This window comes from Daphnia pulicaria, chromosome 1, assembly GCF_021234035.1.
Source record: "Daphnia pulicaria isolate SC F1-1A chromosome 1, SC_F0-13Bv2, whole genome shotgun sequence".
NCBI classification, from domain to species: domain Eukaryota; kingdom Metazoa; phylum Arthropoda; class Branchiopoda; order Diplostraca; family Daphniidae; genus Daphnia; species Daphnia pulicaria.
The window spans coordinates 10,099,965-10,122,497 of NC_060913.1; the positions used below are offsets into that span (position 1 = coordinate 10,099,965).

At 42.1% G+C, this 22,533-nt stretch overlaps 2 protein-coding genes and 3 long non-coding RNA genes across 9 annotated transcripts; 3 read left to right on the top strand and 2 right to left on the bottom strand.

Moving 5' to 3' along the window:
- Positions 1–18: 18 nt before the first annotated feature.
- LOC124346184 (mucin-5AC-like) lies at positions 19–9,088 on the bottom strand. The gene is made up of 4 exons (XM_046798359.1): positions 8,960–9,088; positions 7,962–8,300; positions 1,728–2,613; positions 19–1,605 (listed from the first exon to the last, which is right to left on the bottom strand). The coding sequence occupies exons 2-4, from the start codon at positions 7,980–7,982 to the stop codon at positions 692–694; spliced, it is 1,821 nt and encodes a 606-aa protein (XP_046654315.1). The 5' UTR covers positions 7,983–8,300; positions 8,960–9,088; the 3' UTR covers positions 19–691.
- Positions 4,730–11,906, top strand: LOC124350855. Its single transcript, XR_006921187.1, has 3 exons — positions 4,730–4,931; positions 5,225–5,314; positions 11,861–11,906. It is a non-coding gene; the product is annotated as an uncharacterized LOC124350855 (long non-coding RNA).
- A 3,542-nt stretch (positions 11,907–15,448) lies between these two features.
- Positions 15,449–17,353, top strand: LOC124347623. 3 transcript variants are annotated; one of them, XM_046798467.1, is made up of 4 exons: positions 15,449–15,597; positions 15,742–16,254; positions 16,321–16,925; positions 16,960–17,353. In XM_046798467.1, exons 1-4 carry the CDS (start codon positions 15,552–15,554, stop codon positions 16,972–16,974), a joined length of 1,179 nt encoding a protein of 392 aa, XP_046654423.1. In that variant the 5' UTR covers positions 15,449–15,551; the 3' UTR covers positions 16,975–17,353. The 3 variants fall into 3 exon arrangements, with proteins under 3 accessions (XP_046654423.1, XP_046654422.1, XP_046654421.1); XM_046798466.1 differs by having other exon boundaries at positions 16,321–16,897; positions 16,997–17,353; XM_046798465.1 differs by having other exon boundaries at positions 16,321–17,353.
- Positions 17,354–18,011: 658 nt separating this feature from the next.
- On the top strand, positions 18,012–19,222 carry LOC124350041. Its single transcript, XR_006920364.1, has 3 exons — positions 18,012–18,351; positions 18,415–18,546; positions 18,783–19,222. It is a non-coding gene; the product is annotated as an uncharacterized LOC124350041 (long non-coding RNA).
- A 145-nt stretch (positions 19,223–19,367) lies between these two features.
- On the bottom strand, positions 19,368–22,308 carry LOC124349973. 3 transcript variants are annotated; one of them, XR_006920332.1, is made up of 6 exons: positions 22,208–22,308; positions 21,693–22,094; positions 20,862–21,629; positions 20,281–20,426; positions 19,762–20,015; positions 19,368–19,696 (listed from the first exon to the last, which is right to left on the bottom strand). It is a non-coding gene; the product is annotated as an uncharacterized LOC124349973 (long non-coding RNA). The 3 variants fall into 3 exon arrangements; XR_006920333.1 differs by lacking the exons at positions 20,862–21,629; positions 21,693–22,094; positions 22,208–22,308 and adding an exon at positions 20,679–20,800; XR_006920334.1 differs by lacking the exons at positions 20,862–21,629; positions 21,693–22,094; positions 22,208–22,308 and adding an exon at positions 20,478–20,501.
- Between the last annotated feature and the right edge of the window lie 225 nt (positions 22,309–22,533).

Consider the following 22,533-nt stretch of genomic DNA (forward strand, 5'->3'; position numbering starts at 1 on the left):
TTTCACAATAGTCACCGATATCTTTTTAGAGTGGAAGATCATTTATTTCTTTTCCTTTCGTTCCGTAGACAAACAATACACGACAGACTATGGCACGCTGCAATCTAATTAGATTCCATCTATAAGAAAGAAAAGTGGAAGAATTGCAATCAAGAGCGTGAAGAAGAGAAAGAAGAAGAGACAGCCCAAAAGGAAGATTAAGATTAGATCTGGACGTGGCCACAGTTCAGACACACACACACACACTCTAAACGCTTACACATTCGGGAGGTAAAAGAAAAAAATCTATAAAATAGAAAAATACCGACGCGCTGAACCCATCAATCAACGTAACAATTATAACGTAATAAAAAAAAGGGAAGCCAAAGGAAAAAAACAAAATGAGAAAAGTCAAATTGGAAAAAGACTCAATTTCCATATCATCCAGCCGACATCTTCACCACTCTTTTTTTTTTCTTCTTTTGAACATAGGTATTAAAAAAAAGGGATATCAAGAGAAACGAAATCGGAGATATGCACTGGTTCCAGTAATTGAAAAAAGGGGGTCGTACCGTCTCCCGCCGGATCTCGACAATTTACGAACAACAATTTGGGGACGCAAAAAAATAGATAGGAATCGAATGATTGGTGAGAGCGAATGACGACACGAAACAACAAATAACGATTTACTCTAAGGCCAATTTGTCTGATGTTACTCTTTTTCGCCCGTTTTCAGTAACCAGAAAGTCCGCAGCATTTCCTGGATCAGCTGAGGATCGATGGACGGATGGGCCGTGTAACGGACGGCCCGTAAGTCGCTCGACCGGCTAACGACTCCAAACTCGCCGATGATGTAACCGTCGTGGGTCTTCTCCTCCACTAGGTAACGATGAGCCTCTTGATCGAACCCGCCATGGTCCAACTGGCCCATGTTCAATCCCGTTTCCTGTTCTTCGTTGCAGTCGGCTCCGAAACAGTCGTCACCTGTCGACAAAACTCCCAGTTCCTGTTTGGAGGAACTGCCAGCATCTAGCGGCGAGTTGTCCAGGTTCTTGATGGGTTCGCCCTCCACATCCAGCGGAATTTGGGCCGTCACCGGCTTGCCGCTTGCCGAATGTTTGGTGAACGGATTGGTTTCCGTCGAGCTGACTGCTGCTGCCGATGTCGAAAGCGTTTCCGGATGGACAGTCGCCTCGGTGAGTACCGCCTGACCTTCTGTTTTGTCGTGAGTTTGCTGGGATGTTTCGTGATCGATTTCCGTAGTTGCGTCATTCGTCTCACGTGCCGCTGCATCCTTGATCTGCGCTGGCACGTCGTTCGTCTCTTGCATCGCCGAATCCACTTGGGGAATTGTTGGTCGTGTCGTTGTCGTCGATTGGACGGCTTCCGTTTCAGTAGTCACCGAAATGGTTGCGTCGCTTACCGGCGGATGAACGGTCGTTGTCGTGAAGGTTGTTGTCGTTGTTGTTGTCGAAACCATTTCTTCTGGTTTGCTGGTGGTGGTGGTAGCCATTTCTTCTTCGTGAGTGCTGGCGGTCGACGTCGTCATCATTTTGTCCCGCAGACCCAGAACGAGCAACCGCTCGTTATTAGATAGCCGGAAGGATTCGACTGTTTTTCTTGTGTCTGGGGGAACAATTTCCAAAAAAATCAAATAAATTAAACCGGTCTTGTAACTAACTAATTTTGGTTCTTTTGCTTGTCTGTAGGAGAACTAGGAGAACTGTAATATGCAACGACTATTTCACCTTTGCTGGTTCCGTATAGCCATTGGGGAGGCTCCATATGGGTATCTGCAGGCGTGTCACCTCCTCCATGGCCATGTCCATGGACGTGTCCTGATTGTCGGTTCTTGAAGAAACTTTCCTTTCGCAGAGCTGCAGCCGTTTTGGAATTGACTCGCTGGGCATTGGACAAAGTCGACAAGCTGCCAAAACCCACGATCTTACGTCCAGGGCGCGATCCAGTTGCTGGAGGACCGGCCTTGTCACGCCCCGAAGTCGAGACGGGCAAACTGCTGGCCATTCGGGTTGTGCTCTGCTGGAGTCTCTGCACAGCCGGAGAACCGGTTACGGCTCGGCGGAGGGCCGTCCCGACACTATCCCTGGATCTCAAACGGCCCGTTTGCCCTCCGAAGCTCCCGTGTGTCTGCGGCTCCATCGTCATCCTCCGGCCGAAGAGATCGTCCTCGGACGGAGCGACGCTGGGCGTCGGCATCGAAGTAGATGACGTCCCTTCTGCTTGCGGTCCCACCGGGAACTCTTGACTGGCAAGAGGCGCCACGGTAGGATGCTCCTGGTGAGATCCTTTGGACTCTTGTGTCCTCAGCGATTGCGGATGGAGGCGTATCTCGACCGTTTGCGAGGGCGACCAGACGGCTGTCGGTTCGTCGTGGTCGGTGACGGCGTTGAAGGGCTCCTCTGTCGTCGTGATTGTTGCAGGGCCTTTGTTGTTGTTGTCGGGGCTGGTGTCGGCCACTATCTCCTCCTTGGTGAGCGATTCTGGCGCCAGCCAAGTCGTCGCCGCTGCCGCCTCTTCTGTTGTGATGTCGTGAGTCCATTCCGTCGTCTCCGTTTCCTCCACGTCGGCAATCGGCATCAGCCGCACGCTGGAAACGATGACGAGAAGGCAAAACTGCGCAACGAAAAATCAACATCATTATTAATTGGCCCTAGCCAACAACCATTATGAAATATTGTAACATTATTCGAAGAAGAGAAGAAGAACAGGTGCTGGGCGAACGCAAACCGGACTTTGTGGCCAACGCCCTGACGGTCCGCTAATTGGTCAGCATCTTTTGCAATGAGAAACGGGAGTTAGGCAACGCCTATCCTTTTACGTCAAGAAATGGCCTATTGAACACCGCGAGTCCTTTTGCAACAACAAAGTCGTGATCTACATAGGATTGTCCGTTTTCTTGTACCGGATCCATTGATGGAATTTCGAGGGCGACCGTCTAAAACTTTCGACATGGTCAAGTTTAAGGTTTTCCCTTTCAACCGGTCAATGACTTGACTCTGCAACCTTTTCTAAAAAAACGAAATTACCAGTGAAAAGACAAATCCAAATCTCCAACGTGAACGAGAAACTCGACTGTAGAAAGAAAAAAGAAAGAAAAAGACCCCGGAGCAGTTGAGAATCCCGTAATCAGAGCGGCGAATCGGCTTCACGATTTTCAAGGACTCGACAAAGTCGGCGACATTCCAAATGCCAGCAAAGATGAGGGTGAAAATCAACGATTGATATCTGCTGACTGGTGACCAGCCCGTTTGTTTGGTCCAGCTTTTTCCGTACCAACTGGCCGACAGAACCAAACTTGGCGATGGCAAAATTCAAGTCGATTTCGGTTGATATTTGCTCCTTTTTTGAACAACTGCAACATTTTTTTTTTTTCAATTCTATGCGCCTCTACCGAATAAGGCACAGCCCCTACCGGCGTTGAAGGAAGCCAGACACGAAAGAGAGCTGCACAACTATAAAAGGAAGAATATCTACGGTGTGGCTAACAACTAGATTGCCTGGAGAAGAACTCTTGTCGCAATTATTCCTGTCTTAATAAACCCCACAGCAGCTAATAAGGAGAAAACAAAATGGAAATTTGGCATTCTTCTCTTTCGGATCGTTATACGAGTCTTTTGACGACATGACTAGCTAATGCCGATGATTGCTGAACTGCGAGCTAATGTATGTACATCATGCTGTACATTTCATTGCGTCAGTGACTTTTGGTGTCTGGGAGTCAGGCCAACAACATAGCCAAAAAGAAAAAGAGAAATAACATTTTGGCTTTTTAACGACATGCAAAGACGACAGAGACTCGAAACAACTCTACTACTACTACTGGTTGGAAATGTATAATTATTGCATTTTGTACATGTTCATTAGGTAACTGGTCGGGGGCCACTCGACTCGATTGAAATCGTTCTAAATATGGAGTATGCTGCGTGCGCTGTCTCCACAGTGTTGGAGAGGGGAAAACAGGTTAAGTTTTTAGTTTCCTTTTTTCTTCTTCATTTCGTGAGCTGCAGAGTGAATCTAAAAGCGACAAGGGCAAAAGAAAGAAACCGTGTGGAACGCTTGAATTCCGTCAGCCTCTCCTCCCTAGCGATCTGCTATTGGCATTGTGTAGTAGCTTCCAGCCTTCCCTGAGCTCATTAAGAATCGCAATGGCGTGACCATCGTGTGACTAATAAAAAGCCCAGTTGACAGTTGCTCTGAGACAAGACAATGGATGAGGTCGTCACGGGGTTCTTTTTTTTTTAAATACAAGAGAGACTCTGGTGGTGGTGTTTCCTGGTCTCTTTTGTAATCCTATATTCTCCTTAACTTTTTGATATATACCCTTCTCTCAAGCCTCACCGTTCCGATTTTGGGTGGAGTCGTGATGGAGGATAGAGCTAGAACCTTCTCTCTCTTTTTTCCCCCTCTTTCCCCTCGTGTCCATTCCCTCCTTCTTACCTTTTCTTTCTTTAAAACATATTTTTTTTTTTTTTCGTTTCTTTTATTAAAACAAGGCGTTTCCCCGACCTTGCCCCGGGACGTTTTTCTTTCGTTCGGGAATAGTATTAAAGCACAAATAAATTCATAAAATTATTCTACCGTGCATCGGTTCGTTTCAATTCTCGTCTTTTTTTAGCGCATTTTTAGACGGTGGTGGAGTTTCTTTGCAAGGGGGGGTGGTGGTCTGTCATGGACGACAAGAATTCATTTACATCCCGCACATGCAAAATGATCGGCTGGAAACGCACCACGGCATTCCTTGAAATGCCCCGAACGAACAAAACAAAAAGAAACAAGGACCAATGAGATAAGCCACAAAAGAAGAAAGGAAATACCCAAAAAATAACGAATACATTGCAGCGCAACAAAAAAGAAGAAAGGAAAACCCCCAGCAAAGGCGAGCGGTGAATTGCTGTTGGTGCAATTGCCCCATTACGCAATTATTGGAAATGGTAAGTGTCTGGCTATCGAATTACTCGGGCGTCCTTCATTTTCTATCCCGGCCGACAACACAAACATGTCCCGTCTTACCACTTTTCGCTAGTAGGAAACAAAAAACAAGTCAACAACTTTGACCGTCAAGTCGAAGAACATGAATTTTGGCCATCCCATCTTTTTTTCCCATTTTATTATTCCAAATATCTCGTAATTTTTACAACGCCTCAACTCCCGCACCCGTTTCGGGGCTTACTGGTCCGGTCCTGCTTACAATATTGGCATACTAATGAATTCCTTTTGTTTTCAGCTATGGCCGCTGTTGGCTCAAAATCGCTAAACAAACGCCATCCTTTCATTCATTTTGATCCCGCATCATTGGATTCCACGTGGAGTCAAGGTAAGACAAAGATAAAGATCTTTTTCTTCGATTCCCTTTTCTTTTCTTCTCTTCTTCGTGTCGTCTAACAAATGCAGCGGGGTCTACCCTTCAGTGTGTGTTCAGTGTAGATCACGTGATTGGCATGACTGATATAACCGGTTCTCTTTTATTCCTCTCTCTCTCTCCCACGTATTAGCCAGTCGTCCCTTTTATTGGTTGGCTCTGAAATTCTGTTCCAAGTGCTAATCATCAAGGTCTTTTGGGAGCACAGCACTCGACACCGACCCACCGCTGACTGATTGTAATTGTTGCTGCCATAGCGTAATGGCGAGACAAACTTTTTTGGTTGGTCAATAATTGTTCACGCGGCGCACTCACTGTGGGGTTATTACTGTTTTCCACCGACAATTTGAGAATTGAGTTATACCTTGAATCCCGCACCGGGGCGGTGACCATTTATCGTTCGAGCGCGTAGGACGGTAGAAGCGAGTCTGAGATAAATTTTCCTTTTTTTTCTTTTCTTTTTGGTCGTTGCTGGTAGATGAATCCGAGAGGGAGAGAGAGAATGAAAAGAATCGGCAAAGTGCGGCCATTAAGAGCCGACCAAGCCGCAATAAAAAGTTAATTATTGTTTGAAGAGGTTCTGCAATGAGCATGGAGCCGAAATGTATATCGTGAGTGAGCCAGATTTCTTTTTCTCGCTTCCCCGCAGTTTTATTTTTCTGTTTCTTTTTTTTTGTTCTCGGTCGGGTGGTAATTTGAAGACGAGACCTTCATCCATCATTGTTTTTCGTGTGTTGCGGTGGTGGTGTCGGTTCCTATCCGTTCGCGACACAGCCCAGCACACGAACCAACGGCCAACGCGGTAGGCAAGGTCGTCCTAGTGCGTTCTTCTTCTTCTTCTTCTTCTAGCTGATACATGTGTGCTATCGTCTCCCTTATCGTCCCTGCGCATTTCTTCGCTTTTTTTCTTATTTTTATTTTTACCATTTGCCAAAATGGTATTTTCTTTTTCTTTATTCAGGGCGTTTTGTGTTTGGGCGGTGGGGGGGATTTTCTCATTTCTCAACTGGGAAGAATTCGGCCGGCGCCAAGTCGCGTCGGGAGCCAGCCCTGGATATTCCTTTTTTTTTTTTTTTTAAATCCAGACCGTGATTAAATAAGAGAGCAGCACATCTTTTTTCGAGTGTGTTTGGATGCTGATGAGATGGCGACGATTCAAAAAGGGACGAAATAGAAAGGGAAAACTGGGAAGCTTTAAACCCCACGACGAGATTTTCTAGTCAAATGAAACATCAAAGAAGTAGAAAGGAAGAAAAAGTGCTATAGAAAAGGAAACAGGGTTAAAAACTCGAAGAGAAGTAGTAGTGCCAGGCCATCATCGCGGGTTGCTGCGGGAGATAAAAAGACTCTCTGCTCATCAACACACACAGCCAGAGCCAGCCAAGCTCAAGCACAACATCAACCATCACAGAAAACACTCTCTCTCTCTCGTTCTCTCTTGTGCCTTTTTTATGTAAAAGTGGCTCTCGCTCTCAGACACGAACGACTGTCGCCAACCATCGTCTCTCTTTCAATATGACTTGACTTTTGTGTGAGTGTTGGTGTGTGTTTTGGCCCAGGCTGCCTCTCTTTATAATCAGGAATCAAAAAGGGATAAAGAACAAGTCAAGGGGTTGTGTGTGTGATGTCTTGTGTCCAGCAGGGCGCGACGGCTGGGCACCGCGCTCCAACCCGACCAGCCACGTCCATCACATTCGACAGCCACAAACAAAAATCCAGAAATAACGAGAAGAATTTTAAAGGGAAACAGAAAAAAAAAAGACTTGGGAATTTAGGAATAGCTGTCTAGTGAGGTTATAGTTATCAGGTAAATACGTACAGATGTGTAGATAGAATTTGGTGTTTCTTTTTTTGAAAAAAAAAAGAAGAGTGAAATCTCAACGATGAGCAATTTGAAGCATTTGAAATGTGATGTACGCCGACCTTGAAGGTGGCAACAGGTAAACTTGGAATCAACATTCTCTCTCATTCCTCTTTTCTCTCTCTCTCTCTCTCAAACGGAGAGAGAGATGACATGGTAACACTGGTCAATCGGAGAGGATAAAGGGGGGTCGCCAACCTCACGGTACATTCCGTCCACGGGGAGGATTGTTCAACAACAAAACAAGTGGCTCATCGCTGCTCCGAAATTGCTGGTAATCCCCCGAAGGGTCCTCTCTCTCTCTCTTAGCTCTCTTAGCTCTCCTTAGTGTAATATCTCTCTCCTTTTCTTCTTCCAAGTTTTTTGGCAATCATATAATGTTGTGTTTTGTATCTTTTCTTTTCTCTGAGCTGAGGGTTTTCTCGGAGAGGACTATAGCACAATAACTAATCTCTCTCCCTGCCATTCTAAATAGTCAATTGGCTACAAGGTGCGCACTTTTGTTCTCTGTATAGACTTGAACGTGTTACACAGCACGTACTGACCCAACACAATAACTTTAGAGCTTATTAAATTCCATATTTGTTTTGCGACTTTCCCAATTAGCCACGAGAGCAGCAAGGGCTTATCAAGTGGCCAGCAACAATGGCCACGCAGCACAACGCCAAAATAAATGGCCACGAAAAATCCAAACGAGAAGGGCGAGATACGTATAAGAAAGAAAAAGAATACAAGTCTTACTGTGATTTGCAGGTAGATCATGTTGAATAGGTCTCTTTGGAATGTTCTCTTGAATGTTATCTCTTAATCTCTCGTTTTCTTCGATTTATCCACAAAATGTTCTGGAACAAGTTCTAGTGGTGCTGGACAGTGCAGGATAGTGTGATTAGATATTATGGATGGTGCTGGTGCTTCTTATTTCTTTTTCTTGCTAATACAATTCGGCTGAATGAGGCGATAACGAGGGGGGGGGGTATTCGATTGTAGGTTGGGTATCAGCTGTAGTATAGAAGTAGTCGCTATTAATCCAAAGTTGGTCTGCCTGATTCGACGAATTCGATTCGATACATTTCTTGTTCACTGCAAAGGATACGGGAAGATAAAGGTCAGTCAAAATGTACATTTAGATAAAGGAAAAAAACCGGAATGATTTCATCAAATGCAAACATTGGTGCAACTCGCTTAGTCGATAGATAACCTTTAAAGTAGACTGCACAAAATGTGACTGTAAAACCCTTCGATGGTTTTATTCTAGTTTTTGTTTTCTTTTTGGGTGGCTTTTGAGCTTGTCTGACTGGTACCATCGGGCGATTACGTCTGCCATTTTTCAACTGCTCAAGGACTCGCGCAATTGAAAGAGCTATTCATGAAACTATCAGTGAACGTTTTTGATTACCAGGCGATTCGCCCCGTAAATCGTCATTATCTTCTCTTTTTATCCCGCTGACGAGTCCGTCCAATTGCTAAATGCCTTGCCCTTGAAATATTTGCACTAAAATGTAAACGCTCTTTCAGTTCATTTTAAACGAGATGGCAACAGTTCACGAATAATCTCCGTGATAAAAGCCCCACCACAACGCGATCAAAAACAATAATCCCGTCATTCGTCGAACGGAAAACGGTGAAATAGAGCGAATAATAATAATACAAATTTGCAATGGATAGGCGAAAGAAATTGAGACGACAGCCTAAAAGACAAGAGGTGCACAGCAATAATGGTGGAATGAATGTCTTCTTACCTGTTAAACGTAAACGACAACACAAAAGACAGGCGTTGCGGGGCGAGCGCGCTCCGGCGAACGGTAGCTCTCTGGTTGGGACTTGGCGATCGAGTGGCTGATGACTTTCGAGTCACCTGTGGATTATTTCGCTTCCTGCTGTTTTTTTCTCTCTCTCCTTGTGTGTGTTTTGTTGTTTCTTCTTCTTGACTAACTCCCTCCTCTTCTCACTCCACCCTTTCTCTCTTCTCCACCCACCCCACCCCACTCCTCCATCCCGTATATACTATATACTCTACTCTAGTATACTCTGCGTATACTATATAGCTGGGATAGTCGAAAAAGATGGAGGAAGTGTTTCTCTCTCTCTCTAGTGCCCCTCCCAGTTAGCCACGTAATACCAGCCTCCTCCGCCAGGCTGTATATGCAGTGCACGCTTTGCTCTGTGATTTGTGTGTTGTAACAAGGCCCAGAAAGACCGACTGTCGACAGAGAATGGAACTTGAAATGTAGGAAAAAGACAGGGCCATATTAGTGAGAGGAATTATAAGAAGGCCATATAACAAGTCCAAGTACTGCTGGTGCTTCTGTACTCAACATCCCTTCAGTCCCTCTCTCTTTTCTCTGACTCGAGCAACATTTGTTGCTATTTTTTGTTGCTCTATTCTAGTTCTTTTTTCTTGTTCTTGTTTAGCTCCACTTTTGTTTCTTTTCTTTCCATCTTGGAATTTTTTGTTGTTGTTGGAATTCATATTCAAAAATTCCTCGTTTATCATTTGGCAGAGAAAAATGGACGCTAAATGATGCCTGTGAAATAGCGAGCTAGACGAATTCGCTCAAAGTCGACGCATAAAATATGGGCGGTGCCCCGCCATGTTTAAGTGCACAGCGAGTCGTGTAAGCATTAAGCAGCCATATAGTCCATTTAACCAACAGCCAAAGATCCTCGAGTCTCCAGGGGCCGGGGTCTCCAGGTCTCACGGGCGAAGCAGACAAATACTTGGAAAAATGACAAACTTTATAAAAGCTTTTCAAACGATAATTTTTTTTTAGTCTAAAAGAAAAACTTGCGGTCCCTCACTTTTCGGACAGGTGAAAAAAGAAAAAGAGCGGGCTACATGTTAAATGCCAAAAGTGATCCAACAGATATTGCCGGTGTACGTAATATTGCTTGCATTTGAAGCGATATTCATCACGCTCTCCACTCCAAAGACACGTGATTCGTATTCCCTCTTTTTCTTTTCTTTCTCACTTTTCAATGCCCGCATATAAAAATAGTCGTCGGGTAGGAGACAGACTGACGGCCACCAAGGTTCTGGGTTGGACTGGACTGTACATATTCGGACTTCTGAGAATCCACAGCAGTCCAGTTCGATCTAGGAAATGGACGGCTTGTCGTCGATCACCTAGCGGTCGTCATCGATTTATATTCGTCCATATTACAAAGATTGATAGTTTTCCACTGGCTGTACACCGGCGATCATCTTGTGTACTTCCATAAACATTGTCCCCAAATGGTTATGGGTAGTTAACTTGTAGCTTGAACATAGACTTATAGACACGAATACGTACGACGATTTCTGTTTGCCTTACAGTTTCAACAAAACTTCGCCCGACTTTATAGCTGTGGCATCTGGTTATTCATATGTTTAGGCCTTATAAGGACATAATTAAAATGGAAATTCACTATTGAATGACCAAGTATGAGCACAGGGTATAATAAAGAAGTAGCAGGGGTACTTGAATAAGGGAAAAAAGAAACAGCCCCGTCTGCGGGACGGGCCAACTGACCAAGGGTTTTACCGTCGCCCAAATCATTTCCTCAACGTCACGAAATTTCGTTCCATAAAAATCCAGAGTCGACAAGTCGACAACAAAGGATTTGTCGTGAGCACGACAAGTTGTAGCTGCCATTTGTTTTTTGAATAAAACACGAGAGAAGAAATAATTCCGTGTTGAAATGCTGAATTGTTGCGTCAAATGATGTCACCGTCACTGAAACCCAAATTCAAGGCCTGTAATTCTGTTCTTTTTTCGGAGGGACCATTTGAAAAGTTATGTTAGCTACTTGGCGATTGTGTTTTAACACAGTAGTGCTCCCAGTAATCTTTGCTGTGCGCTCCTTTATATTATGCTTACACATTTTCTTGAAGGCCAGAAGACTCTCAAAGCGCACTCTGTCTAGAATGTACTCATTCTGGATAGAGAAATGAAAACAGGAGCTTTCCTATTTCAAGATTTGTTGTCATAAGGCGTCAGTATTTCTCGATGAAAGGAAAAACAAATTAACTCGCTGTCAAGGTAATTGGAACTTTTTTTTGTATTATCATTATTTTGGCACACAGGGGTCCCAAGGCGAATAGCATTCATTTCATTAAGTAAGGAAAAACGGTAAATTCGATGGTTCCGTGCTATAGGTGCCTATAGGCTACGCAAAATTCTACATTGTGCAGATGCAGTAGCTTATCGATAAGGAACTGAACCGAAACATTTCGTGACAATTTCCAAAGGCATTTCCTATCGGATCAGGATTCTCTGATGCCGTGTCCGATATAGACTGACGTATTATTAGTATACGTCCTTGAGGCAGTTTTCATTTTCTGACGTTCTTATCTCTTCAACGTGAAAGCATTTGTCGAGTTCCAACGTCCGACATGACGACGCTGACCGACGTCCTCATGTCATTACTCCATTGTCATTTTGTAATCGGTATAGCCAGTTTGTCCTTGCATTGTTATTGCGAATTTCGAATGTCAATCACGTTTTTCTGCCATGTGTTGTGTATGGCAGATATATAATGTAGGGTAAACTCTCGCGTGGCCCAACTTGGTTCGTGCTGGGTGGAGTCTTCTCTCTTTTTGGTCTAACGTCAAACCGAATCTTTGTTGACCCTCAAATTGATTTTGTGATTTTCTTTTTTAGATTCTCATTTCTCAAGACTTCGTCTCAAATGACACAAGGAAATGGCCAAAAAAAAACCAACAAGAAGACACCCAACAAGTCAAAAGTAACAAAACGGGGATCCCGATGGCCTCTGTTGCGAAGCGACCGCGCCCTGCGAGCATCTTTGCCGGAGGGAAACGTGAAAAAGAAGAGACAAGTCACACGAGAAGAGCAACAACACAGGGCAAGGCAACGCAGCCATCAACTCCTCCTGCTGATGGTGGTGTGGCGGATGTTATAGCCTTGCCGTTGTCTTCAGTTCAAGGTAAGGAAGTCATTTTCGGATCAATCTCTTTTCCTTTAGCTTCCCTTGTTTGTTTTTCTCAATCGACTCGAGTCCCTTTTGTACATCCGCATTGTTTCCCCCCTGTGAATGATAATGGATGTAGTTTCCTACTTCCGGAAATCATTCGCCGATAAAGAATCTGAGAACTCATTCTCAGCACTACAGCACTGGCAGATAAAATATGAGACCATGAAAGACGTTTATGCGTTTAGGAATGTAACATTTTCGTTTTGTTGCGCGTAGTTACAACGCACCTGCCACCCCCCTCCGCGTGTGGTGGTGGTCCGTTATACATTTCCAGCCAAAAGGATTTGTTTTATCGCCGCAATTTGGTCAGTCAAATTTTTTTCTTCGGAAGTGTCCCTGTACACTACACACTCTTCTATAATATCGTGACTTTCAAAATTCGATTGCGGTGCTAAATTTACCGAGCGCAACCAACGTGACACGCGATCCAACGCGTCCTTGTCCGGATGTGGAATTTCCTTCTTTTGATAAGGAATATTTTGTTGTTGCCAATAATGTCAAAGAATAAAAGGGGAAATTCTCGGGCGACTCTTTTCCACCGTCATTAATAACGATGAACGTCGTCCAACAAGTCGCGCTGCCGGACGCTCAGTTAATCGAGATCGGGCGTGCGCTAGATAAATATTTGGCTAGCTTATTTGGAGACTCAAAGAATGGGCGTTATGCTCGTGGCATTGCGCAATTATTCCAAACTTTTAGATCCGCTTTGTGCGATGGTGGCGGGGAGGTTTTTTTCGCGTGCCATTCCGTCGTTGATAAGCGGCGCTTGCCGATGATAAGAGAATTCATCAATAAACATTTTCGGTTTCTGCTGCTGCTACTGCTGCCAAGCTCCTTGATATTGGTAGACAATAGCGACCACATCCGGGATGCGTTTGGCTGGCGACCTGCTGCCATTCGCGGTCGGTTCCGTGATGTACGAGGCAGCTTGTTACATTATACCCAGGCAGAACAGGAGAGACACGCATCACAAGTTATCGAGTTGTTTGTTTTGTTTGCTCCATTTTATGCGCCAGTTCTCACCGCTGGTAATAATAACAGTCGCAATCAATTGTTACGGATGACGGATGACGGTTTCATTTTCATCGGCTGTCGACGGACATGCAATCAAGGCTCAATGAAAAGAACATTAAGGACACCGGGTGGCCAAAAAATTGCCCATGAGCTGATTTTTTAAATTCAGATTGACAGATATAGTTATCAACATAATCGACAGGCTCTCACCAGTATCGCCGTGAAGTGGCACAATAATAGGCTTCCCAGATCAGCCTTAAAGATTGGAACAGGTCAGCCACAGAAAATCAACGAGGACATCTAGCAGCTCTCTGTGTGAAAATCTTTCACGGTCTTTGTGGAATGCAAAACAAAAAGGAAAACCACCAGCAAAAAGTCAGATCGATTTCTTCTCTTTTTTTAAATTTTTTTTTAGGAATTTCATTCACTTGTTGAGTTCATGAGCTATGCAGACAAAAAATAGCCGTCTAGTCTAAATCTTATTTATTCGAGTAAGTAGCGATACCCTTGTCTGATTGGACCCTTGAGAGCAACAGAAAAACCCAATTCCGCTCTAACTCTTTTTCCTTGTTTCAGATTTTTCAATTTGGTTTCTTTGGGTAAAAATGTTGAGGGGGAAAGAAGACTAGTTTGAACCGAACCGAAAGATGCGCCTCTCAAAAGTTGGAAGAAAAGAATTAACCATTTCAAACATGAAATAACATTTCTCTAATTTATCGTCGGTGATGGTGCAAGACCTGCTATTACTTGTGTACAAGGAGAGTCCGTTTTCAACTATCGTGTAAGCGACCGGGGAGAAAAGAAAGAGAGAGAGAGAAAAAGGTGAAAGTGAAAGTGTCGGGACCGTGTTCAACCCGTTCAGCGGCTAGTTGCCTAGCGCTCGACCCTCGTTATTCGAGCACCTGCTGCTCGAATCTCTTGCCTGGTTTCTTTTGTGTTAAAACACCCCACTCCCTTCCCATTAGGCTCGGGACAAAAGATGATTACATCTTTTCAACTACTGCCGCCATCATTTTATTCTCTCCCCCAACTTTGTGGAAGTTGCGTAGTAAAAAAAACAAAACATGAAAGGAAACCTTGTTGTTGTTTGAAGAAACTGTGGCGCCCTACAGGTAAACAGACAACTGCATATAGACAATAAATCTTGGCTTATATAGCAGCGCTCTACCTGTGATGTAATTATCTATTCTCGGACGAAAAAAAAAAAGGATGCCTAAAGATTGGGTCAGGAGGAAATGGACAACAGCAAAGAATATTTAAATCGTTCACTGCCGCGGGACGGGAGAAAGTGAACGCTCTGCTCCCCTGAACCCCGAAACCTGCTGCCATCTAATAGCAATTATTCTAGGCTTTTTCAACGTGAAGTTTCAGTTTCAGGTATAACTTCGTTCGCTAGGTGGCAGTCGCAAGTGACCGAGCGCCTCTTTCCAGTTCTCACGGTTCGAATCGAACTCGTGTCGGCATGATCGTCTCCCGTTTGGCTTGGATCTCGGGAATGTTGCGCGATATTGAAATGTAATTGTCAAGCGAAATGCCGTGCAGTTTATCTCAAATATGCGTAAAATCTAAAATAATACGACTATTGTATGTACGTGTTCGGCATTGCGCACTAATTTGTTCGAAGCAATTCTCCGTGGTCCTATGCCAAGGATCGTTCCAGCAGCTGTTTTGTAATGCAGGTCTTGCACGTATATTTTTAGAAATCGTTAGCAGCGAAAAAAAAAAGTACTAGTCCTACATCCACGAGAGAAATAACGCTTTTTTCGGCCTTTGTGAATTGCATTCGAATAATTTGGGTCGACTAAAAGATTTTCTTCATTGAGATTTCGATCGAAAAAAGATATTCTACTGTAGCCCGCGACAACGTACCGCATGAACTGTTTCGACGCCAACATTCTGGAACTCAATACGAAATTACACAACCCCGCGCTAATGTTTTGAACTTGACCGAAAAATCAAGACGTCAGCGCGTTACCACAAGCACCGTCTGTTTTACTCTTGCATTTGGCCATTTGGCCAATCCGACTTGCTCGCCTCTCAATAGCTCGTATGTCTACCGAGAATCTCTTATCATAAAGTCAGATGCGTGTTGACGTCAAGGAAAAACCCAAACGATAAACTTCTACGAGTTTATTCGACTGCTTGCTGACATTTCTAAAATGATAACAAGTCATAGCGCCTTGTAAAAATATGAAAGTCGAAGTTCGCATGAAATCTGAAGATCAATAGGTCAGTCTCCATCTTCGTCGTTAAAAGCCACAAACTGCGACGAAATTTAGTCAGAAATTTTACGTTCACACTGAAGCGAACATATATCCACCGAATTCGTTTTTCATCAACTGAATGGATCCTTTAACGTTTCTGGCGCTGTGCGTCTTCTGTTCATTGGGTAAATTTGACAATATTTATTTAAGTTTCTGGGCATTTTGTTTAGAAATTCACGAGAAATAAAAATTTTCTATCGTAGTAACTAGATTCGTATAAGAATTTGACCAAAATTTAACTTTCCATTTTTCTATTTATGTTGGCCCAGCTAATTCTGGTCACCTTGTCCAAGCTGCTCCAGTCGCCGACCGACTACAACAAATGACAACAGCTATTGAGCCTTCCTTCAGTGAAGGACTGATTCATTTATCCAACCTATTTGATTGTGTTACGAACTATGACGAAAACATCGGCAATAGTCATGAAGATGAAAATGCCACACTGCTCATTCGAACGGCTCTTCAATCAGCATCGAATTCGCTCAATACGACGGAAAGTATCTCAGCCCAACACTTGCAAATGTACGAAGAGAACCTCTTTTCTTTGTCTGCTGATATCGCTGCAAAAGAAAAACAACTTCTAGTTGAGAATATGGAACTGGAACACTTGACGAACGCGAGCAATTACTGGCAATCAGAAGCCGATAAACTGCGACAAGAAATAGCACAGCTTGACGCCAAGGTGGCCGAAGCCGACCGAAGTGTCCACCATTCTCAGAGAAGAATTGACAGGAGAGTGAAGAACAGATGGAAGTGGATTACAGCCACAGTGCTTACTGGTGGTAAATTAAAAATGTAATTATTGTACCGAAATATTTCCGCTGTTATTTTAATTTTAATTATTACAGGACTAGCGTCACCTGGAATTTATTTCAACGAGAGAGACATTAGGAGATTTGAAAGAGATCGCGATGCTTGGAGGTCACAGGCAAACGAACGACGTCATACACTTCAAGTAGCTGAAAATAATCATCGCGAAATTGTAAGCCGGCAGAAAGACACCGAACAGTCCATTCGACACACACAGACCAGCCTTTCATCCGCTCGACTCTCGCTGCAGGAACTGCAGAAGGATTACTTGGTTTTGAGTAGCCTTGGTGCTGAAATGCGAAACATTTCCACGTTCTTATTTTCTCTGAACGGCGAGTTGAGCGTTGTCCACGGTCAGCAGCAATTGATGGTGCTTTTTCAACCCTTGCTCGAGTCCATTGATAGTTTGATTACTTTTTTAGAGAGCAATGTCAACACGATAGTTTTGTTAGCTAATAATGAGGCCGTGACCAAAATTCGTGGTTATCTTTCTTCGTTCCCTGTCAAGGAAGTACCAACTGTTGAGAGCAATTCCGATCCCTCCTCCCTTGCACAAGACAAAATTGATGACAGGATTACGATTCTCGAATCTGAATCTGATGCCAAAATTAAGCAGTTTCTTCTCGATTCGGACGCTAGATTGGAGCGATTCCAACTAGATTCTGACGCTACATTGAAGCGATTCCAACTAGATTCTGATGCTAAATTGAAGCGATTTCAGCTAGATTCTGACCCTAAACGATTTCAATCCTTGTTTTCCTGAAATTTTTGACCGAACTATCAATCCTCATCCTTAATCTTTCTCTCGTTAAGCCTCGTTAGGAACAACGAAGGACAAGATTAGTAATACTTATTCGGGACCTTTCATTGCATTCATTTTAAATTCAATTTTACTTTTATTGCGTAGTTTGGCAGATTATTGGTTAGTTTGACAGACGATTTGTAGAAGGATTTTCCTTACACCGTTTCCATGATTTCTTATGTTCTAACCATCAATTAAACAGTTTTTCATTACTTGCCATTTGGTTTAAATGTACTAGAAACGTCATTGATTACAACAAGTCTTTTTAAGTGATTGTCATGAATATGTCTTGACTTGACCATGGGTATGGAGAGATACTAGAGATGTTGCTAGACAGTTTCTTGGTTTTCCTTTTCCAGCTATTAGTCCGAGAGCCCACGACAAAAGTTGTCTTTTTTCTTCCTAGGAAGATTTAGTAGATTTTTGACGATTCTATTGATGATTCTATTGATGGTAGGTAATGGTAGGTCACTAACCCCAGCGTGGACACATTGTTTTTTCCAACATGTTTCTACAATAAGTAAACCCAAGTATTATTCGTCCTTCGTTCAATTTTTGAACTCTTATTTAATGCCATAAAAATTGTGTTTTCTTTCTTAGAGAAAGCTATGGGAACATAATCGGATACCCACATAATCAAGGCCATGGGTAATAATCATCAGGTTTATTGCAGCAACTTGACAATGAAAAGATGCAGGGCACATAGCAACATGTGTTGCATTTTTCTGAATGTTTTACTCAAGCAGTAGAAGCAATTAACTTTAGTTTATTGCATTAATGTTGGAATGTTTATTGAAATTTTTCCTTTAGATTCAACATTACTAACTGTTTGATGCCAAAGTTAGTTGGAACTCTATAGGGTAACTCAAACACTGATTCTTTTCCCAGTTTCCTCACAAAATTGTAAGTTGTATTATTTGTCTTGACCCTCTGTTGTTAGTATTATAGATTGTTAATGTTAAATTAGTTAATGAGAACGATCCGAAATTGCTAACTAAAGAATTTGTGTGTTGTGTCATAGGGAAAGCTGCTGGAGTAATCTATCTAGTGTCCATCCCCACTTGATTCATTTCGTGCCAGCTGATTGAAAGCGGCGTGACGAATTCAAATTTAGCTGCTGCGTCTCCGTGCTGTCTGCAAGCAAGCAATTCAATTGACTGTCGCTAGATGGCGCGAGTATCTTCAGGGGACCAAATTCGGCCATTTTGTTTTGTTCCTTGACGCAGCCGAAGTGGGATGCCGGTCGTGACGTTTCGCATGTGCAAAGGTATTTAATAATAATTTCTTAGGGTTATAAATATATGTTGAATTTCGATGTGTAAATTTACAGATGATTTCAATGCCAATTTTGTCAAATCATCTAACTTGGACTTGAGTGCCTGTTCACATTGCTGAAATGGTTCGCCTCGTGTGTCTTGCTGCCTGTACCCAGTCGTACGTCTCGTCCCATGCAAAAGCAAAAGTAATTATTTTAATCCAATTTCCTACTAAATTACTTTGTAAATATAACTAGAGATCAATTTGCAATTTGAATACCTTACCAATTCCATATTCCTTATTAAAATTTGAGATATTGCTGAGATCTGTTGGACTGGTTAGTTTTGTCTTACTCCTTGTATTCTCATGCTATGAAGAGTCATGTGTAACTGTGGACACACTGTCTTTCCCCGATGGTAATTTTTTTATTTTCTTTGACAGGTCCGCTGTTGGTTTACTTGTTGCAGCCAGATGGTGAAAGGTGTGATGATGACTAATTGAACCCTTGTATGCAGCGTGTTGTTGCAGTGTTATTCAGAAGTAGCTGTTCAGTGTGGCAGTATCGAGAAATAGCATGAAGCAGTGAAGTTGCCAGTGATATCTGGGTTGCTGACTTTGAAATTTTTCTCTGTTCTCATTTGTGTGTTTCTTTTTTTTTGCTCTACCACTGAATTCCTGTGTTACTGTTTTGAAATCGTTTCATCTGTCGTCTTTGGCGTTTTTACTTGTCCACATGTGCAGTATACGATTGAGGCAACCTGTCCTATGACAAGTTTGACTCAGCCGACAACTGCTATATTAAATTCCGGCTTTCTGCACCAACAAAATAATAACGGCACATGTTATTATCGCGGTTGGGAAAGTCACAGGCCCCCCCTGGGGGTTATAATAAATTATACATGGTGATATATAAAATAAATATTTGGTTGTGAATAAAATTAAATAATAGTTGAATTTGAGTATAATCAATAAATATGGATATTGTTAGTGAAATTAATTAAATTAATTAGGCAAGAGATTCGGAACTTAAAATGGAATAGTTGTAGTATTATAACAAGTTTGATTACAATATAGTAGCAGTAGTTATAGTAGTATATATATAGTAGCAGTAGTTGATTACAGCATAAGAATTTTCTTCCCATAAAATATAAAAAATGTCGTGGCAATTATTCATTCCATCTTGACGTTCCTAGTTTTCACAATATTATTAGTTAACAGAGATCACTTAGGGGAAGGAACAATAGATTGACATTTTAAATTTCTCTCAATATAAATAATATAATGGTTTTGAATTTCAGCAACTTCTTCTCGGCTTCACCAATAGATCAAGTCTGGAACGGCGGCGTACGATTGAACTGAAACGACAACGATTACACGTCAATAATTAAAAAAAAAAAAAAAACTATTCATCCAGCATTACCCCAAAGTGGGTACAGGTATCAAGAGAATACACCAACAAAATGCCAGACAGCCTTTAGGAAACACCAATTATTTTACACAACAGCTGAACACTGCATGGACACCAACATGGTAAATTTAAGCCTGATGTTAAACTTTCAAGTCTGCAGAAGATCCATTTCAGCACATCCCTTATTTTGGAAAATGACTGCCACACCAATGCACACCAGACATCACCACCATTAACAACTCCAACACCAGCCTGACCAAGAATTCCTACAAACCAAAAGAACATTAATAAACCAAGATTATCTTCAAAGAAATACTAAGGAGTAATTAAGTTGTGTGAGAAAAAATATGAATAAAAAATTACAACTCTACACAAGCTTATGAAAATTGTTTCACAAAGAATCTTATTCTAAGCAGTTGGTAGTTTTCAAATGTCTTCTAACAGTTCTAAACCAAGAATTTTAAGCCCAACTCGAGAAAATTCTAAGCAAAGAACACATACATGAACTAAAATTTAAGCAAAGATGCTAACCCACTCAAGTTGTCTTATTACAAGTAGTTTACTTCCCTTTTCTTCACATTTTCATCTCGCAACATGATAAGAGACCTCTTCAAAGGCATGATCACAGAGGCATCTTGTTGAATTGGCACTACACATTGAGAACAAATTCCACCAACCTGTCACAAGGTAAATTAGATTAATAAAAAAGACCTTTAAATATGATTAACTGTAGTGCATGTCTTTGCAAGCTCGATTCAAGTTCTCAATTGAAAAAATTCACAAAACACCACAGATAACATTGGCAAATAATATGTAACTTTGTATGATAATTCGTAATTAAAAAATCTCATTTTCTATCAGAAATGTAATCACAGAATTTTAATGTGGAAACAAAGTCTTATAATTATTAAGTTACTCAATATTATTACTTGTACTGTTCGAAAGTACTTCAACATGCGACGAAACGTGCAACATGCAGCAAGAGACGACATTTTGGACAAGTGTACAGCAGCCGTGGCCACATGGAATTGGCAAGTATAAATTTAATGCCATGTAACCCATAAATTAACCATAAAAAAAACATTAACGTTAAGAACGAAAGCAGGAATTACCTTTTTTATGATGAACATATCAGGAAAGAAAGTACCCCGCAAAGGCCGCAATGACTACGACTCGACAGCGTCTCGATGGAAAAGAAATAGAGATGTCAGTCGTCTGAAAACTTTGATTTGATGCCCCCTCCCCTCCCCTAATACCAACAAACTGGGCTGAATAGTTCAATCCCTAAACACACTGAAATATTTAGCCACCTAGTGACAGCACTTTGCATCGATGGACGAGGACGACTAACTAGAGTCGGACGGAAATATTCGTCATCTCCGTAAAATACATAGTAGATAAAAAAAAAAGCAATTATCGAAAAATTAACAAGTGAGCTTTGTTGGTGGAATAGTTATCGTCAGTCATCATCAAAAAATTACCACACAATAACTGCGGATACATTTTTACAGGGATGTGCAAAGTAACTGAAACTGACTAATTTGAATTTGACAGGTGAAAATGATCAAAGGCTTATCAAATAAAGCCACGGGTACCTGGGCATGGGTGAGGGACTACAGGTGTATCACAGCGGACGAAAGTGGTCCAACTCGTCAGTAAAGTAAGAAAACTGTAAGTTGTGTAGCAGCCTAAGTCACAGTGAAGCTAGATGAGCTTCGCGAAGATAAGGATGGAGCAGAACGTTGGTCGTGCAAGTCACTCTTCTGTCATGGACAAAGGCCAGCGGATCTCCGGCAGGACCACACAATTCCAATAAAGAAACTGCGTTGTTGACTGACATCGGTAGCCGACTCGCAATCTCAGAGACGTAACAAATAGTGCTGTAAAAAACGAGTTGGAAATTGAAAGGAAGCTTAAACAAAACTACAATTTTTGCGTCCTACTTAAAGATTTATGATCCTCCGAGTGACCACTATAGAACGGCTTCTAGCGAGAAAGTATAGCAAAAAATGCATCCGCAGAGCTCTAGACCAAATGTTGACCGGAGCTAGTATTCAGCAATACTTACAGGATTCCACACTCTATATACAAATGAGAAATTCAATGGCATATCACACAACCTGTCAAGCCCATTAATATGTCAAGGCCAAACACATCGTAAATGTGAGCTTCGCAATTCGCCATTCGGATTCAGATTGCTGTTCGGTTTTCTTCGGTGTCAAATGTGGTGTTGCAGCAGCTTGGCGACCTCGTGACTTTACTGTCCATTCTTCACTGGGCTTTTCCGCGTGAAAAGAGGAGAATAATGGGGCCACAGTAGCCTCCGCTTTTCTTGTCGGCACTGCCTATCACAAAATTAAATTCTTCAGTCAAGTCTAAATTATAAAAAATTTAAAGAATCATTAGAAACTTAAAGGTATGCATATTTGTTGAGAAGAATCCTAAAAATTCCACATACCAAAATCCACTATCCAAAAAATCTGAGGGTCGAACACCTCAAAGACACGTCAGGACATCGCCATATTTATGTTACATGTTCATACCATATGTATGCACTAAAGATCCTGATTCATAAATTTGTAAACTTCTATTGTGAAAGATTCACTGTTTTGACAATGACAGTTTAATATATATATATAATATAACTTTATTTGACTTTATTACCTAGCACAGGTGGTGGCATAGAGCAAGAGAATTTCGCTGTTTTCCATGGATCTCAAAACTCATTCATATATCTATTACCATCAATGACGTTCCATTTCTGCAGTACTGCTACCAGCTACC